We start from the raw sequence: 20,082 nt of genomic DNA, 5'->3' as shown, positions 1-20,082 counted from the left end.
ATTTGTTCCCATTATACCTAATATTTTTCCATCACGATTGGAGCCTGAACTGTGTGTTCTAAGTAGTTTCCAGGGAAGGAATTTAGTAATATTTCTCAGGATGTCTTGTTACAGCCACCATTAACAAAACCGATTCTTCCAGTTGATTAATAATTAAAGTTGCCACCAGTGATTACAGTTTGAACAGGGAGCCTATGTACAAGTGAACTGAAGTTTTCTCTAAACTTTTCAGTTACCTGTAAACTTTTCAGTTACATCAAGAGGTGGTCTGTAGAAGAAACCAATTATAATTATATACCTACTGATACTGAATCTTAACCAAAAAATCTCGCATGCAGCTCCAATTTTTATCTCGATGGATTTGAGTCTCGTCTACTGTGACAAATATGCCACCTCCATTTCCCCATTTGCCTGTCCTTTTGATATATATTTAAATTTCCCCCACAAGTCTCACTACTGTCGGCTTCATGTTTTAACTAGCTTTCTGTACCTAGTATTACGGGAGCTTCACTGCTTCTCATGAGCACTTCAAATTCTGGTATCTCATTGCAAATGCTTTGGCAGTTTACTATTTTAATACTCTCACTTGTGGGAGTCATTTCTTGCGATCTTACACTGATGTTTCTGGGTTTCCTACTGCTATTGTTATCTGGACTGGATAGATGGCTGCCCAATCCAAAAAACCTTTCTGTGCACCCCGCATACTGTCCACTACCTGTGTAGCAGCCTCTAACGTGTAGTGCACAGCTGACTCTACAGTTCTCAACACTATGGTGCAAGTCCAAAAAGGCACAGAACCCTCAATCCTTCCACTCGACTCCGAACCAGGGGCCTCTGCCAGGCACTTTACTGTGAATAGCAGAGTAATCATGTAGACGTATTTATGGGGGCAATGCTGTAAATTGTGAGCTTCTCAACCTCTTCTGCCAGATGCAGGTATTATTCAAGTTCAGAGTCCAGAAGACTGACATCATTCGTTCCAAAGTGCACCACAATCTGCAGTTGGCTGCACCCTATTCCCTCAGTGGCTGCTAGGATAGCCTCTTCAGCTTGTTGCAAGAGGCCCCCAGGTATACACACTGCGTTCCTTCTTCTGCCCTACACTAAGGGGTACCATTATTTGTTATATGTTTGAATTGCCAACAATTACGAGACCTCTATCCTTGTATTGGTAGTTCCTAACTATTTTGAAGGTGTAATCCAGTATCGGTGTTTCTGTACTTCTATCTGTTCGAAAGCCACGCTGATTATTATTCAGTAGACTGCGGCCACTTAAGTATGTGGTGATTCATTGTCTCATTAATTTGTCAGTTACTTTAGAGAATATTGAGAGGAGTAAAAAGGATTAATAATTTTCAACTTTATGCTTAGTACCACTTTTCAACAAAGGTATCACTTTCGATATTTGCAGTGGGAGGGGGGAGGGGGGGGGGCAGTCTCCCAGCGAAAAACTAATAATATGAGCTGAGGGTTTTGTAATCTGTGAAGCAGTATGAATCATCAGCTGTTTATGATTCATTTGTATAACATAACAGTTTGTAGATTTTCTGAAGTTGTTTTGGATGTCTTCACTATATTTCATTTTGATCCTATAACATATTTGGATTTTTTTACTTTTATTGTGTTTTAAAATAGTTTGTACACCATTAATAAGTTATTGTGTACCATTTATATTTTTTGCTTGCTTGCTTGTAGGATTAGTTTAAAGGCAGACTTCGGTAGAGGAAATAAATAGGACCTCCAAAACTGTATACAAATGATGATACACAAGTTAAAACTATATATTTATATTCTTTCATTTATTTTATGTTTTAGTGTGAAGATTGCCAGCACAAACACGTGGAAAGTGTTGGCAGAAATTCCAAGACCAAAAGTTTCCAATATCACCTTCTCACCAAAAGGGACATACATCATGACTTGGGAGCAGTACATGGGTAACAAATTACGTCCTTCCTTTCTTCAATTTCTTTTGAAAAATCTTTACTTTTAATAAAGGCCATCTAGATACAAATTTGAAATTTTTATCAATGTGTATTGTTCAACTAAATCAAACTTCGGGTTTGAATATCAACAATATAAGGAAAAGATAGGTTGCTACTCACTGTAAAGATGACAAATTCAGTTGCAGACAGACACAACAAAAAGACACTTACACATTAGCTTTTGGACAATGCCTTCTGCAGAAAAGTAAATAAATACACACATTCCTTCATACAAGCGAGCACACCTCATGCATACCTGACCGCGATCTCTGGCAGCTCAGACTGGCATTCCAGTCTGATCTGTCGGAGATGGTGCTCATGCATGAGTGAGATGTGCCTGTTTGTGTGAAGGTGTGTGTGTGTGTGATTTTTTTTTTAAAAAACTGGAAAGGTTTGATTTTATACAACAATAAAATGTGCAGAAGAATAGAAGGTTTTATTGTGAAATATTCTGCATTGAATTTTAATTGGGTGCAGATTTACATCAAAATTAATTCCGGATGTTACCTCAGTTAATGGGCAAGGAGTGCTGTGCAATTTGTTCATTCCAAGAATTTTGTCTTTGACGTGCTGCAGTCTTTAATAGTTACGATGGTGGAGTGTGCTCTTGTTGTCTGAAATATTATCAGAATGATTGCATCCGTATTTATGTCTGTGCAAAAGGCACTATAAGAAACTCCTCTGCATGTATTACAGGTTAGCTGCAGTTTATGAATGAATGAGATGAGATTTACAAACAAACTGAAAAAAATAAAGTAGACACAGGATAAACTGTGTGCTTTCAAATGTTCTGCTGAGCTATTATTTCCATTCTAATGGAGAAGGATCCAATAGCTCAGCGGAATACCCTAAGCACACCATTAATTAATCAGGCCTAATAAACCTGAGAGATTTCATTAGACAAAGATAGCTATCAAAATAATGGATACACGATGTGTTCATAAGCTGATAATGCCAATGAAAGCTGCATTAAATAAGGTAGTGTATATTTTGTGTGTTTATGGAAATGATTGGACATAGGTACAGCAGTGGCACATCGTTGGTGGATGAGATTTTTTCTTTATTATCAGCATTTAGTTGCTTGACCATGTAGCCACCTCTAATGTATCCACATTAAAAGTTATCAGTTTTGAGTGTTACCTATGTACAGTGATGGTCATGTAGTAATAACAATATTATAGCCGTTACAGAAAAGAAAAAAATGCATTTCATTTACCAGTAAAAGGCATAAGTTACACAAATTTGTTGTTAAATTCTTTATAGATGGTGTTAAGTAATATTGATATGGCTAAAGGTTATATTTACTTTACAGAAAACTGTGTGCAATTAAGGAATTAAATGAATGTTTAAAAAGCCTTCAGCAAGTTGTTGATATTGTCAGGTGAGAAAATGCTAATCATAGAAATAAAAGCTGTGAGTTACAAACATTGGTTTCAAATAGTATTCAAAGCAGTTTACAAGCTACAAAAGTGATACGGAAAACAACAAATGATATGATATACTAATATGCAGAAGTGTTTACAGTGTGCTAGTGAAGAAAAATAGCCATAAGTGTGTAAACAATTCAGGCATTCTTCCCAGTGGAAGTAACAGCCAAAAGTGTGTAAACAATTCAAACACTCTTCCTTGCTCTCTTCGAATGCCTAACAAAGTGATTAAATACATGCCTCACTTTTGACAGAATTCATTGTATAAAACTAATCTCTTATGCACAAACAGGTATAGTGTTTTATTGGAAAGCAGCAGTGACTTCATAAACATTTAAAGTGAACATTTCAGCCCGTGTGAAAGTCAATATAAAATGAAAGTAAAGTCAGCAGCAATAAAAAAGAACAGTCTAGGGAAGGCAACATGCTGTTTCTAGCGGACAACCTCAAAAGAAAGTTGGATAGCATTTTACAGGCCATTAATATGAACTTTTGTGCAACCGGCATTGTGAAATTCGGCACGAAAATGAAAAACATTATTAAAGACCTCTCAAAACATAAGAATGTACTGAAGGATAGTGACTTTGTTGTTTATGTGATTGGTGCAAACAATGAAGCCAAAAATTGTAAAACAGGTTTGAAGAATTTTTTAGGCATGAACAAGATGAAAACACTGTTGTTGCGATGATACCTCATAGACATGACCTGATTTTTAATTCATGTGTTAACAAAGAGATCCTTAAAACCAATGTTAAAAATCGCACAACTATACTCCACTTCGCAAAATGAAATGTAATAGATATTAGTAGACTAGAGAAAACTCAGCACACTGAACATGAGAAACTTGTGTGTCAAAAGATAAACATACTTGTACATGAAATTTGTGAATGCAACAGTCTCATTTTAAAAGACAGTCTTTCTGTGCATGTTAGTATACCTCATTTTTAAGGGAAAACTACATTACAAGGGAAGGAAGGGTAGGAACCACATTAAGAGAAAACTGCAGCAGACTAATTCATTTAGACAATGGTGCCGTTTTAGATCATCCAGTGAAAATAAATGATTGTGTAAGACATGGTGAAATCAAAATACCTTTCTGTACCAAAGTTCTCTTTCTTCGTGTAAATGTACAATCTCTTAGAGGTAAAGTCAGTGATCAACAATACTGGCTTGATAAAATTAACTGCAGTGTTTTGTGTATCAGTGAACACTTGGTGAGTGAGTCTGAAATAGACCTGTGCGTTCCTCATGTACGCTTGCTAGTTACTATCTACTGCAGAAAAAGCGTGCCACTTGGTTGGGTCTCAATCTACATTAAAAGTAATTTACATTGCTCAATCGTAGACCTTAGCAGAATATGCCTTGAAGGCATATTTGAAGTAGCTGGTATGCTAATGCACACACAAATTGTAATACTTACTTACTTTCTGTGTCCGGAACTAGACTTCAGACTTCCAAAAATCAGCAGCCAATATGGCCTTGTCATTTGCCTCCAATAAGTAATTCATTGTGCAGGGCTGGTCTAAATATGGACAGATAGACAGGTGTTGAGGATCCTGGACAGAACCACACAGACAGAGTTATGTTCTCATTCTCTTTTAGGAAACCCCATTGCTGCAGGTTTGTCTTCCACGTTGGCACTTCTACCCTCGTGCGGTTTAGGGTTCTCCAGACTGTGTATGATAGGTCTCCACCAGGCACCAGTTCTTCTTTTACATCTTTATTGGGGTTTCTCAGGTCGATTTCCCATCTTTTCACACGATTCTCTGCAGCCGATCCTTCCAGGGCTCGGGCACGTGACAGGAATCTCTTCCTCGAACAAAGCCGTCAGTCAGCAGGCTGGTGTCCATATGAAGGGTGACGCATGTCCTTTTCTTGCTTGGTTTTTTCGGCTTCGGCAGCGATGTCATGTCGTATGTTGGGCGGTGCGATCAAACATCTTGTGCACTGGGGTTGGCCTCGCATCCGGTAACAATCCGTGCCATTTCATTCACCTCGACATCAACTTTTCTCGCATGTGTTGATGCAGACCATACTGGAGCGGCGTATTCTGCGGCTGACACACTGAGCGCAAGGGCTGAAGTTCTCAGGACTTTTGGGTTTGCACCCCAGGATCCGCTAGTTAGTTTCCTGATGATGTTGTTTCTAGTTGAGACTTTTTCCCTTGTGGCATTACAATGATGTTTATAGGTCAGTGTGCGGTCCAACTTGACACCAAGGTATTTGGGCGTTTTACAGTGCTCGAGACGTTCACCTCCATATTACATTTAATTCACGATTTGCCTCCGTGTTCTTTAAATGAAATGCACAGACCTGTGTCTTGGAAGGGTTCGGCCTTAGGTGGTTTGCCTCATAATACTGGGAGAGAGCTTCCACGGTACTGGTTAATTTCTCATCTATATCCGTAAAATTGTTACCTTGGGCTGCAACTGCAGTGTCGTCGGCATACATAAATTGGCGTGTGATGTTTGGCACTGGTTGGTCATTTGTATATATATTAAGGTGCGTTTACACTGCGATTTGTATCGGCACATGTATGAGATACATGTATATGCGACTTTGCGACATGTATCGCGACTTGTATGAGTTGACAAGTATCAACCTCATACATGTATGAGCGTGCGTTTACACTGGTTGATGTGTATCACTGTGCGATAGCTTCCGACGACGATTTGGAAGATTTCACATTTTTATGTGCTGATACACTTGCTATTTTGGAAGATGATAGGAAGAAAAGGCGGAGGAAGCGTAGATGGTGGCACAGAGAGTTTCTCGCGAATTAACGCTAGAGGATGGCGCATATTTTAGAAATTATGTTAGGATGAGTATGGAGGATTTCCGCGGTTTATTATCACTTGTGGCTCCTCTTGTGTCCAAAACCAACACAAACTTTCGGGAAGCGATTCCACCAGAGGATCAGTTGGCAGTAACACTCCGTTTTTTAGCCACTGGGGATTCCTCGTAAAACGAAGATTTCATGACAAAACATTTGCATTGTCGCGCGATTCCTAATGCCAACGTCTCACATACGATTGTCGGCATCCGTTGTCAACATTATCACGCGAGGCCGCCGGAATAATAGCAAAACATTGATATACGTGCCAGATGCATGAAAAAATTATATAATGTATTACATACTCTGATATATATATAAAACTTTTACCTTCACTTCTTGGGATAAAACTTGCACAATGGCCTCGCAAACACGAAGAATAATGTTGCATATGGCACTTTTTGATATTCTATGCAGATACATTAACGTCGAAACGACAGTCGGCACCTTCAAAACTCAAACAGCCGCCAAAGAGCCTGGTACTACGCATGCGCTAATCGTCGAAATAAGCGGCAGTCGACAAGACGACAGGAAATGATAGTACTGCGCATGCGCGAATTCTTCAAATGTCGCTCATACATGTCGCGTATATGGCCAAAAAGCGATATACAAAATGTATACGCGACATGTATGAGCTGGAGGGTCCGCATACAAGTTCCGTGAATTTTTGTATGAGGTGATGTATCGCGACATGTCAAATTGACATGTCGCTCATACATGTCGCGATACATGTATCCCAGTGTAAATGTACCTTTATACAGAGCTGGGGCGAGGACGCTTCCCTGAGGTAGGCCATTCCTCTGATTTCTCCACCTGCTCTTCTTGCCCTGGAGACAGACGAAAAATCTATTATGCAGGAAAGTACTTATCAGTGATGTTAAATGGTAATCTCTTGTCACATTATTTCCTAAGAAGCCTCTGCTGGTTTACAGTATCACATGCAGCTGAAAGGTCTATGAATGCCACTCCCGTGATTTCTTTCCTCTCAAACCCATCCACGATATGTTGGGTCAGTTTCAGGACTTGACCGCAGCACGATTTGCCTGGTCGGAAACCTGCCTGCTGTGGGATGATCTGTTGTTCCAAGACGCTTTCTATGCGACTTAGCGTCAGGCGTTCCAAGATCTTAAAACAGTGACATAAAAGAGACACAGGTCGGAAGTTTTTTGGATCATCAGAGTTCTTTCCTGGTTTCAGAAGTGCAACCACTCAGGCTTTCCTCCACATATTTGGAATATGGAGCCTTTCTACACATGCGTTTATCAAATCTAGCAGCCACTGTAGGGTATTACTTCCAAAACTTTTAATTTGCTCGACTCTTAAGTTCATCGATACCAGAGCTCTGTTAATCTTCAAGCTGGAAATGGCTGCAGTAAGTTCTGACATTGTAAATGGTGCCTTGAGGTGATGATTTTCCTCTGCCGGATCATGTGCTAATGGTTCCTGGTACTTTCTTCCGTGGGTTTTGCCATTCATAAGGAGTGTAGTGGCGACTTAGTCTGCCGTGGCGTTAGTAAATTTATCATTTGACTTTGTGGCGTCACCGTTAAGGTTCTTTAACAGTTTCCAAGCCCGCCTACTGTTCACTTTCATGTCCAGGTTCCCCATGAGGTCACATCATATGGCTTTGCAGTTCTCAGCTATGACTGACATGAGTTCATCGCCTGCTAGAAGTATCTCATCATCAAATGGGTCGTTATCGAAGAGCTTCTGGTATCTTTCCAGTAGTGGCTTTGCGTCCTCAGACAGTCCCATAATATACTGTGTTCTGCATCCTCGTGGTATTGTTTTCCTAGACACCTTGTGAACGAGTTTGACAAGAGTCGTACATCTCAGGTTGTGGGGGGATTTTTGTTATTTCTACATCAATGAGCTCTCTATTTTTCTTCCAATTGGCCTTTTTAAAATTGAACCTTCTTTTGAAAGGAACTTGTTCAGGCTTAACAAATGCATTGACCGTGCAAATTATGGGCCGATGCTGCGTATGGGGAATTGGCTCCCCGATCAGTTTTCCACATTGGCCAGCGAGTTTCCTGCTAACAAAGATGTTATCGGGATTGTACCCTTTCTTCCATCTGCCACTATTAAAGGAGCTTGGCAGTTTTGGGTCATGTATGAGCAGTAGATCGTGTACCTCAGCCCAGGTCTCCAGTTCCACTCTGCTGCTGTTAGTTTCTTTATAGCCCCATGTAGTGCTCTGACAGTTGAAATTGCCCAATACAAAATTAAAGTCTTGGTAACTGAAATTGCCAGGCTTAGTGAAGACAAAACCTGATTCTGGGGGTTTGTACACAGAGGTAACGTTATACTGCTGAGTTCGAATGGTTAATATCTCAATGTCTTGCCTGTCAGTCAGTGATGCAGAAGTGACTCTAATTCCTGGCCTGGCAAAGATGGCACTACCGTACCGTTTATGTGGTCGCTCCAAGATCATCTTCATTCCATCTATTTTGGGTGTGGGTCTTGTACTGCCCCGATGAGTTTTTTGAATCAGGAGGAAGTCAAATTGATATTCATTACACAGGTCAGATAATAAAACTTCTTTGTCTTTCGATATTCCTTCAATGTTTATCGACATTTTCACAAGTGGCCTTAGAAAAGACTGTTTGGGTAGGGTCTTATTGGTCTTCATTTTCTCAGAAGTCCGTTCCGATTGTTGAAGGATTAGCCACTGATAGATTAACGTTGCCTGGGGTGCGCCCGATTGCAGTTCTCGTTTATCTTGCTGTCGCAATCTTCAGGGAGGTTCCTTCATTGCACCCCACAAATTGTAATTGTCTCATTTTATTGAACTCCAGGCTCTGATGTGATTGTATTTATAGATAAACTTGGTACTTTAATATTGCAGTTGGCCAAATATAAACAGCATAAATTTATAATTGTAGATGATGATAAATGTAATTAGTAATGTACACAGAGATTCTCTTGAATATGATGTCATAGAATTAGGAATGCCAGATCATGCATGGCTGTGGCTTCAAATTAAAAATTCAGCTCTCAGTACTGGAGGATGAGAAGTGATGTAGTCTACTAGGAGACAGATCAGTTAAAGAAAATAGATTGCTCTCATAATGGATAATAACAAAAGATTTTGACAAATGCTTTTCCATTTTCTTGACTGAGATTAAGTGCATAGTAGAAAAGATGTGCCCCACTATAACCAAAAGATATCATACTGATATTACACATAAGCAGCATCATACCAACAACTGGTACACTCCACAACCTAAAAAAACTTAGGATACTGCTATGAATTGTGAAAGATAAGTTTCATAAAAATGACTGAAAAGAAAAATTACATAAACATGAGAAAACCCTACAGATCCCAAATAAAAAATGCTAGGCACAGTGTAAATGATGAGTATATTTTAAATTCCAAAAATAATTGTAAAGCAGCTTGGAACTCATGAAAAGGGAAATTAATAGTATCAATAAAGAAAACAGTATCCCTATTGACTGTGATACACTTAGTGAATATTTTTTTGAATAGTGCCAGCACTACCACTGCACTCAATAATTCTACATTAGGTGCAGAATCCCTGCTAACTCATGCAAAACATACAAGTGAGAAATTTATTTGAACCCAATCACTTTAAATGACGTTTATAAATCACTATGTAAAGTGAGCAATTTTAAAACAGAAGACTATTTTGCACTCTGTAGTTTCTTCACAAAGTGTATAGCAAAGGAAATCATAATACCACTTCTCGCACTGTTTGACATAGTACTAGATGAAGGAATTTTCCTAGAATACTTCAAGCTCACAGTTACATTACCTATGTATAAAAAAGGTGATAAAACCTCCTAAGTAATTACAGACTCATTTCAAAAGTACCAATCATACCCAGGATAATAGAAAATTGTATTCATAAATATATTTAAAAACAGAGATGATGTGACTTACCATACGAAAGCGCTGGCAGGTCGATAGAAACACAAACAAACACATTCATACACACAAAATTCTAGCTTTCGCAACCAATGGTTGCTTCGTCAGGAAAGAGGGAAGGAGAGGGAAAGACGAAAGGATGTGGGTTTTAAGGGAGAGGGTAAGGAGTCATTCCAATCCCGGGAGCGGAAAGACTTACCTTAGGGGGAAAAAAGGACAGGTACACACACACACACACACACACACACACACATCCGTACATACGCAGACACAAGCAGACATGTCTGCTTGTGTCTGTGTATGTGCGGATGGATATGTGTGTGTGTGCGCAAGTGTATACCTGTCCTTTTTTCCCCCTAAGGTAAGTCTTTCCACTCCCGGGATTGGAATGACTCCTTACCCTCTTTCTTAAAACCCACATCCTTTCGTCTTTCCCTCTCCTTCCCCTCTTTCCTAATGAGGCAACAGTTTGTTGCGAAAGCTTGAATTTCGTGTGTATGAATGTGTTTGTTTGTGTTTCTATCGTCCTGCCAGCGCTTTCGTATGGTAAGTCACATCATCTTTGTTTTTAAATATATTTTTCCTGCGTGGAATGTTTCCCTATTATATTTGTATTCATAAATAGATATACACGTATTTTGAAAGCAACAAAATTTTAAATGATCAACAATTCAGATGCAGGTCTCACATATCTACTGTAAAAGCATTTGAAGCTTGGGTGAATAATGTTTGAGGGGGATGAAAAAAAGCCTATCTATGTCTGAAACACATACTGACCTAACAAAGCATTTGACTCAGTGTCACAAGGCATAAGCATCAATATGTTACAGTATTGTGGCATAGAAGATAAATCACGCAGTTTATTCAAATCTTATTTAAGCAGTAGGTTACAGCTTGTTTATGCGTATAAGCAGAGATCACCAATACTCCTGATAAAAAGAGGAATACCCCAAGGCTCTGTTCTTGGACCTTTCCTTTCTGTTGTCTGCATTAATCACTTTTCAAGTTCGGTGACATGTAAAAACATACTACATGCTGCTGATGTGACATTAATAACCACAGCTGAGAATTATCAAAGTGTACTACCTAACAACAGAGAAATAATGCAAATAACTAATTATTTGAGTCAGGCCAATCAGCTGTGCATAAACCAAACAAAAACATTAGAAATAATTTTTAATCAAAAGATAACCAAAAATTAAAATAAAACAGTAAAACTTTTCGGACTGTTCATAGGCCAAAAACCATCTGTGCAGCACACTAGCTCATGTCCTTTTTATTGTATAAATTAAGGAACAGTATGAGCAAACAGTTCTAGCTCCACTCATATTTTGCTCTCTTCATTTGTCATCTGTATTATGGAATATTGCTCTGGGGCAGTACCCCAGGAACTACATGTGTTTTCAAATGGCAGAAGATGACAATCAAATATTTAGTAGGATTATCACCAAATAGTCCTGTAGAAACCACTTTAAATGTCTTGGCATAATGACATTACCTAGTCCATAAAAACTATAAATACTTGAGCATAAAATTTTTCAATAAGCTGCCATACTCAGCTTGTACAGTGCCATGTAAGAACATATTACACGCAATGAATTCTATTCAGTTGAAGAATTCCTAGAAAGTAAACATTATAATATGTGTTTTTTCTTTTTATTTTCTGTACATGTAATTGATTATTGTATAAAACTTGACACCACTGTATACTTTGACGAAGCCAGTTGTATGAAAAATACTGAAAGGTGAATGAAAATATTCTATTCTATTCTACATGTATGCACAACAATGTGCGTGTCCATTCTGCCTTCTGTTGTGCTGAGTACTTAATTACTTCTCCAGGTGATTCCTTTCTTCATTTCAGTTCTTGCTGATACTGACACCTCAGAGTGGCTGTATTCACATGTGGTCTTGTATTGCAGGTCTTCTCTGGCTCTCCCCTATCCCCTATTCCAGAATGTCCTTTCTAGCATAAGGTCCTAGAAGTTTTTGCAGTATCCAAATTTTCCAGTGGCTGATTATATGGACACTCCTAACTCTTGAGGATTGCATACAGAAGTTCATAAATGCTGCCTCCTCCTGTTCTGTATACAGTAGAGTGGTAATCCAGTGGCTTCTTTGTACCTCATAACACTGAACTGTTTCAGTGTTTGATCTAAAGCTGTAAGGCTTCCTTTTCAGGAAATCCTGAGGGTATGTGGTTCACATCTCCCGCTCACGCATATAAAGAAATGCATCAGTCAGCCCCAGTCCCTGCAAATGTTTTTCGAATGATAATTATTAAGTTACGTATATGCTAAAGTTGCATAAAACATTCTTAACTCCATTTGCCTGATACACCAATGAGTAGTCATGATTGTAGGGTGTATTTCTATTTGATATTTGTTTGTTGTTATTTTCTCTTTGCTATAGCAAGCCTAACGAAGACCTACAGCACACTTTGCGTACCTTCAGCAATACTGTCAGACATGACAGAACGTATGACCTACATTTAATTAGACAGGGGAAGCTACTGGACGAGTAGCTGCTACACACCGTATAGCGGAGATACTGAGTCATCGATAAGCACAAGCTAAAGACTGTCAGAAAATGAGCTTTTGGTCAACAAGGCCTTTGTTGGAATGCGCGCTCGCCCACACGCACATGCACGCGACCACGACCATAGTCTGTCTGCAAGTCGCGCGCGCGCGTGTGTGTGTGTGTGTGTGTGTGTGTGTGTGTGTGTGTGTGTGTGTGTGTGTGTGTGTGTGTGTGTGTTGTCTATTTCTGATGAAGGCCTAAGCTCACTTTCTGACTCAGTCCAGGCAAATGCCGGGATGGTTCCTCTGAAAGGGCACGGCCGACTTCCTTCCCCATCCTTCCCTAATCCGATGAGACCGATGACCACGCAGTCTGGTCTCCTTCCCCAAACCAACCAACCATCACTTTCTGACAGCCTTTTTGTTGTACCTATCGGCGACTCAGCATCTCCGCTGTATGGTGAGTAGCAATTGTCGTTTTCAAAATATTGCTATATTTAATTAGTATACACTACTACTGAACTTGATGGCTCCCCAGTGATCTGAACAATGAAAGGGGATGGGGGCAACGGTCAAAAGGAAGCACATCATTAACGGACTAGCACAGAGTACTGTAACTTGTACAGCATCTTTAACACCCTTTATATATTCGCAATCTGACATTAGCTAACTCAAATGAGGGTCAATCCATTTCAAATCACACAGGCGATGTTGCTCAACATTTTTGATTTTCTTGATTTTTTTTAATCATGACTTCTTTACAGACAGACATTCACAAAACACTGTTTTAAAAATTTTTGTAAGTCTAGTTTTTTTCTGGCAGCTGTTTTTACAGTGGCGGTTGGGCAAATTTTAGTGGAAATCGACGTTTGCGGAAAGTTTAATTGCCATGTTATTTTAAAAGATATCAGAATAATTCAAAAACCGGTGTGCTCAGCATGAAATGAACTTCAGGCATAATTTTTTTAATTGTTCTATCATGCAAGAGAGTCACTCAAACTCTTTCTGTAAAGACTCTGAAAAAATTTATCAATCTTCACTTTTTAAGGCCTTCAATTTTCATGAAGGAAGAGAGACTCACTAATAATATGTTATCTCTGTGTTGTGTACTTACATAACTACCTGCAGTAAAAGTTGCAGTCCTGAGAATGCACTCCTGTTTTTTCTAGAGCTTTTCAAAAATTGCCAAAACCCTTCTAACCTCAATTTTCGCAGGTCAGTATCTAAAAAGGAACTGAATGAAAACAAATGAAAATTTTACAGAATGCTCTTTATTCTCATGGGAATATCTCACAAAAAAAATTATGACTGACACTCAACTACATTGAGAGTAATAGAGCAGCAAATTTCAGTAAAAACGCTACCCCTCTACATGCTCGTGCAGTGCCAAGTTAGCAAACAAGGGCTTGAAATTATTACGGTTGACATTGGTCAAATTATGTTTAAATCATTACATACAATAAATGATCAAATATTTCTACTTTTAAATAACAATGGGCAGAGATAACAATTGGTAAGAGTTATAATTCTTAAAATTAACGATACATTTGTTGTACTACACTTGTGTACAGTATACACATAGTAATGTTTCTCCATGTATACAGATTTAAAACTTCAGTTGTAACTACTTGCCAGCTGCAATTTTCATTAGGGAGTTAAACAAACACAATATTTCATTGCATAGTTTATCAGTTATGTTGTGGGTTCTACCAGACACTTTGTGAATTCCATTGGAGTTACTTTTCATATTATTTGCTTTCCAGGACCCAAGACAATAAACAAGTGAATAAGAGTTTTGTAAGTGTAGATCTGAAGTCTCCCATCTTCAACTGTTTTCAAGAATAGTAGATTTTTCAAGTATTGAAATGAGTTTTTTTGTGGGTGAACTAATAAGTGAACAGTGCCATAAACAACACTACAAGAAGAAAGTGCATCAAGAATTAATAAGAGTGAGTGACTTGCCAGCTGAAGAACAATGTTCGTTAAAATTAAGAATTTCGAAAGAAATTTCTAATATTTGTTATTACCACAAATATAAATATTTAGGCAAATACAACCACATTTTTGGTAAAGTGTTGTGACCCATTTGGTACTCACAAAAAGCCAATTAAAAATGGTTTTGCGTAAAATACTAGTTAAACACCTAAACAAAAAAAATGTGGATATTAACCTAATTCCTGGACAAGCTCTATGCCCAACTTGCGCATCAAGAATATTTGTAAATAAACCAGCTGAAAAAGTGGCAATTAGTGTTGAGAATGATCCTGAATTTCTTCCTGAGCCTTTTGAATTGGTTGAGGATGATCCTTTGCATCAAGTAGAATCAATCTGTGAAACTTTGGAATTATCTCCTTTACGTAAAATAACAAAGCTCAACAAAGACCAGTGACTATCAGCTTTACAAAGAAAAACTGATAAAATTACATGTGCTGTCAAGCGAAAATTGGAAGAATCTTTCCACAATGACTTAGATGCTCAGAATGGAAATAGTACAGAAAATGCACAAAGTGAGTATGATATACTTATTACCAAAATGAAAGAAAAATTCAAAGTTTCCAGTAAAGATGACAAAATTAAGATAATTAGCCTCTTGCCAAGATCGTGGTCAAAGAAAAAAATGATTGAGGAATTTGGTGCATCTGAATACATGGTGAAGTTAACTAGGCAGCTAGTTATGGATCAAGGTATCTTACCACATCTTTTGAAAAGACAAGTTGCCAACAAAATAAGTGAAGTTGTTATTAATAGTGTTAAAGAATTTTATGAGGATGATGACAATAGTCACATGTGTCCTGGTAAAAAGGAATGTGTTTCAACTGTGATTGACACTGTTAAGGTGCAGAAGCAGAAAAGGTTAATTCTTCTCTTGCTGAATGAGCTCTACAGCCTCTATAAACAAAAATACCCAGATAACAAAGTTGGCCATTCTATGTTTTGTGTTCTACGACCAAAGTCGTGTGTTCTTCCGGGTTCATCAGGAACTCATACTGTATGCGTTTGATAGCATCACCAAAACACAAAGCTTATGATGGAAGGAGCAAAGCTTAATGCAAATTATAAAGACCTGATAGCTTTCATGGTATGTGATATTGATAATGAAAAATGTATGCTTGACATATGTGCAGGATGTCCTGGACCAGATACCCTACTTGATGTCTTAAAAAATGAACTTGACATATGATGTAGTAGTTTTCAAACAATGGGTACAAACTGATGGAGTTGAGCTTATTACACAGGTAATGCCCAGTGAGGAATTTTTACAGTCTCTTGTCGATAAGCTGGTGCTTTTAAAATCCCATCACTTTATCTCAAAAGCTCAAGCTCAATATTTTAAGGAAACGAAAGAAAACCTGAAAGAAACCCACTGTTTAGTGATTGGTGATTTTGCAGAAAACTATACATTTACAGTACAGGATGAAATTCAAAGTTTTCACTGGGCTAATGCACAAGCGACACTGCATCCGTTTGTCATCTACTTTAAAAAAGAAGACAACGTGTGTTGCAAACCTATTTGTGTAATTAGAGACCACCTAGAACATAATACCACGACTGTGTATGCATTTCAACATCACCTCATTAGAGAAATTAAGAATATCATACGTAATGTTGAAAAGATAATCTACTTTTGGCGCAAGCAGCCAGTACAAAAATATGAATAACTTCATTAATATCTGCCAACACGAAAATGATTTTGGTTTACCAGCAGAGTGGAATTTCTTTGCCTCATCACACGGAAAGAATTCTTGTGATGGGATAGGCGGAACAACAAAAAGAGAAGTTACACGAGCTTCCCTTCAAAGACCTTACACAGAACAGATCCTGACTCCACATGATTTGTTCAAATACTGTCAACAGAATATTACTGGAATTAGATATATATTTATAAGATGTTTTGTTACTTCCAAAGGCTCCAACTTTGATGATCATCAAGCTTCAATACTTTTTACAAATGTATCATCTTTTACAAATAACAATTTTGTTGTTTGTATGTATGATGAGAAGCGGTGGCTTGGAAAAACTGAAGAGAAAAGTGAAGATAACAATGATGTTTTAGTGCATTTCTTTCACGCTTCTGGTCCAAGAACTGCCTTTCAACTTTCCAAAAATGACACTGCTTGGGTGCCTGCAAATAAAATAGTACGAAAGCTGACTCCGCTGGAACTCGCAACAGTGTCTGGTAGAACACACAACATAACTGATAAACTATGCAATGAAATATCGTGTTTGTTTAACTCCTTAAAGAAAATTGCAGCTGGAAAGAAGTTACAACTGAAGTTTTAAATCTGTATACATGGAGAAACATTACTATGTGTATACTGTACACAAGTGTAGTACAACAAATGTATCATTAATTTTAAGAATTATAACTCTTACCAATTGTTATCTCTGCCCATTGTTATTTAAAAGTAGACATATTTGATCATTTATTGTATGTAATGATTTAAACATAATTTGACCAATGTCAACCGTAATAATTTCAAGCCCTTGTTTGCTAACTTGGCACTGCACGAGCATGTAGAGGGGTAGCGTTTTTACTGAAATTTGCTGCTCTATTACTCTCAATGTAGTTGAGTGTCAGTCATAATTTTTTTTGTGAGATATTCCCATGAGAATAAAGAGCATTCTGTAAAATTTTCATTTGTTTTCATTCAGTCCCTTTTTAGATACTGACCTGCGAAAATTGAGGTTAGAAGGGTTTTGGCAATTTTTGAAAAGCTCTAGAAAAAACAGGAGTGCATTCTCAGGACTGCAACTTTTACTGCAGGTAGTTATGTAAGTACACAACACAGAGATAACATATTATTAGTGAGTCTCTCTTCCTTCATGAAAATTGAAGGCCTTAAAAAGTGAAGATTGATAAATTTTTTCAGAGTCTTTACAGAAAGAGTTTGAGTGACTCTCTTGCATGATAGAACAATTAAAAAAATTATGCCTGAAGTTCATTTCATGCTGAGCACACCGGTTTTTGAATTATTCTGATATCTTTTAAAATAACATGGCAATTAAACTTTCCGCAAACGTCGATTTCCACTAAAATTTGCCCAACCGCCACTGTAAAAACAGCTGCCAGAAAAAAACAATGACTTATAAAAATTTTTAAAACAGTGTTTTGTAAATGCCTGCCTATAGGGAACTCATGATAAAAAAAATCAAGAAAATCAAAAATGTTGAGCAACAAATTTTATTCATATTGGGTGATTTTAAATGAATTGACCCATGAACATTAGTGTTTGGGTAATTATTTCCAAAGTTTCAGTCATTGCCGAGACTAAAGCACAAGTTTTTCTGGGCCTAATGAGTAATGACCCTTTTCCAGCACACTTCTCACATAGTTCCCCCTCCCCTCCCTTTCCTTATTCTGGTTATGTCATTCCACTCTAAAGGTCCTGCACAGTATGCTTCATTAAGAAATTCATACTGAGGCACGTTCTGAACATCGTCAAATTCATTTGATGGTGATGGGTGGCTTAGAGTCAAAAAATTGTGGTATAATCTTTTTCCAGTCTTTAAGCATATGTCTTGATATTTTCGACACACTACAACTACAACCTTGACTATCTTAAAATTCGCCATTGCAAAAAAAAAAAAAAAAAAAAAAAAAAAATGTATCTATGAATCAGAGGCTACCTGAATGAGGTTTTCACTCTGCAGCTGAATGTGCGCTGATATGAAACTTCCTGACAGATTTAAACAGTGTGCCGGACCGAGACTCGAACTCGAGACCTAGGCAAAGGCAAAGGTCCTGAGTTCTAGTCTCCGTCCAGCACACCCTTTTAATCTGTCAGGAAGTTTCATAGGCTACCTGTGTGTTCATAGGTGGTTATGAAATATTAATGGGAAGCATCCAAAATGTTAGAAATTTAATATTGCTTCTGGGGAATTTCTTTTTTGCAGTTACCCCAGCAAATCCACAGGGAGGACCAAATCTTTACATCTGGAAGTCGGACACTGGAGATTTAATAAAAGAATTTGTGCAAAAGAAGCTTTCTGGCTGGTAAGTTTAAATAAGTAACTTACAGATTGTGTAATGGTGTAATGTAGATGTAACATAAAGTAGTTCCTTTGACAACAGAAATTACTCTCAAATAATAATAAATTATCATTGTCGTCGCCCTTACAAAATTTCATTCACAAATAGGTCCATTCACTCAATTTTCTTATGTTCTTTCCCCCTCCTAACTGGCAATGGTATACCTGAAACTCACTAACTCTACTACTGTACACCCTTTGCCGTGATACAAATGTAAACAAGAGCTCAAATTCAGTTATTCCAAACATAAACGAGTGATAAGTGAACAATTCTACGACTTGTTCATAGCCAATAGCTAAAGTCTTAATCTTAAAAGTACTGATGATATAACATTTAAACAATTAAAAATGACCTACTGGTACCTGTAATAGAAGTTATTAGCCACATACTAAATGAAGCACTGTGAGTAAAATATCTTTGTGGTTCAGCTGGGTAGCAACCTTAAATAGAGTCAACATATTCACAAACTGATCAAGAATCTTTGTCTGGCATGTTTATCACTTCAAAAGTATCTCTCGTTGATCTGACTTGTAGAACATGATGCTGGCTTATTTTGATTACTTTCACTTCCTTCTTCTTATGCAACCATCTTCTGTGGCAGTACAGCTAACGTATGTAAAGTATTCATTCAACAAAAGCAAGCATAAAGTACTTTGTATGGAATTGCACGTATTGTTAAGGCCTCTTCAAACATATTTAAGTTTTGGTACTCATTTCCCAGTAGTTTTAGTTCTTAATTATACTTAGTGTTAAAATCAAAAATCAGTTTCAGTTGAAATGTGACTGACATAAACACCATACAAGACAGGAAAATAATAATTTACATGTAGACCTTCACACCTAGGTGAGGACTCAGATGGATTTAGTGTTCTGGTGTGCAGATCTTGCTATTATCTGCTTCACCACTATTTTATAGGAGAATATTATCTTCATCTAGTAAGCATATCAAGCGTATTATAGTAGGAAGTTCAAATTCCTTCATGCGCATATGACAATTGTCTGAAATGGTTTTGTTGGCATTATTGCATGGGAGATCCATGAAAAATCGGGAATTTTTGCATCCGGGAAAAATCCAGGAAATACTTAGGAATTTTTCAGGATTCTGGAAATTTTTCATTATTTTAGTTGTCAGTTAAATTTCAGAAATTTTGACAGATAAGAACTGATACTCAAACACATAATTTGACTTTAGTCCATTACTGCAGAATAATATTGCAGCAATAAAACATAAATAAGACAACACCAAAATAAAACTTAACTTGCAAAGAAAATTTGCTGTTCACAACAACAAACCACAGTGCACATACTGCATCTTCCACCAGCAATATATGTCAAAATATTTAGGACAAAGACTATGCAATTCTTTGTAACAGCAAACTGCTTTTGATGAGTTTGACATCA

The 20,082-nt window shown here is 37.6% G+C and overlaps 1 protein-coding gene across 1 annotated transcript in view; it reads left to right on the top strand.

The window, feature by feature from the left end:
* LOC126194707 (eukaryotic translation initiation factor 2A) overlaps positions 1-20,082 on the top strand; it is a 180,383-nt gene that overhangs the window by 33,202 nt on the left and 127,099 nt on the right. The window contains exons 3-4 of the mRNA XM_049932946.1: positions 1,816-1,934; positions 18,546-18,645. Of these exons, the coding sequence (XP_049788903.1) occupies positions 1,816-1,934; positions 18,546-18,645 (219 nt within the window). The remainder of the gene's footprint in view (positions 1-1,815; positions 1,935-18,545; positions 18,646-20,082) is intronic.

Source organism: Schistocerca nitens, chromosome 7 (genome assembly GCF_023898315.1).
Source record: "Schistocerca nitens isolate TAMUIC-IGC-003100 chromosome 7, iqSchNite1.1, whole genome shotgun sequence".
Lineage (NCBI taxonomy): Eukaryota > Metazoa > Arthropoda > Insecta > Orthoptera > Acrididae > Schistocerca > Schistocerca nitens.
Note: the sequence above shows the minus strand (reverse complement) of the source record. Positions and strands in the feature narration are given on the sequence as shown.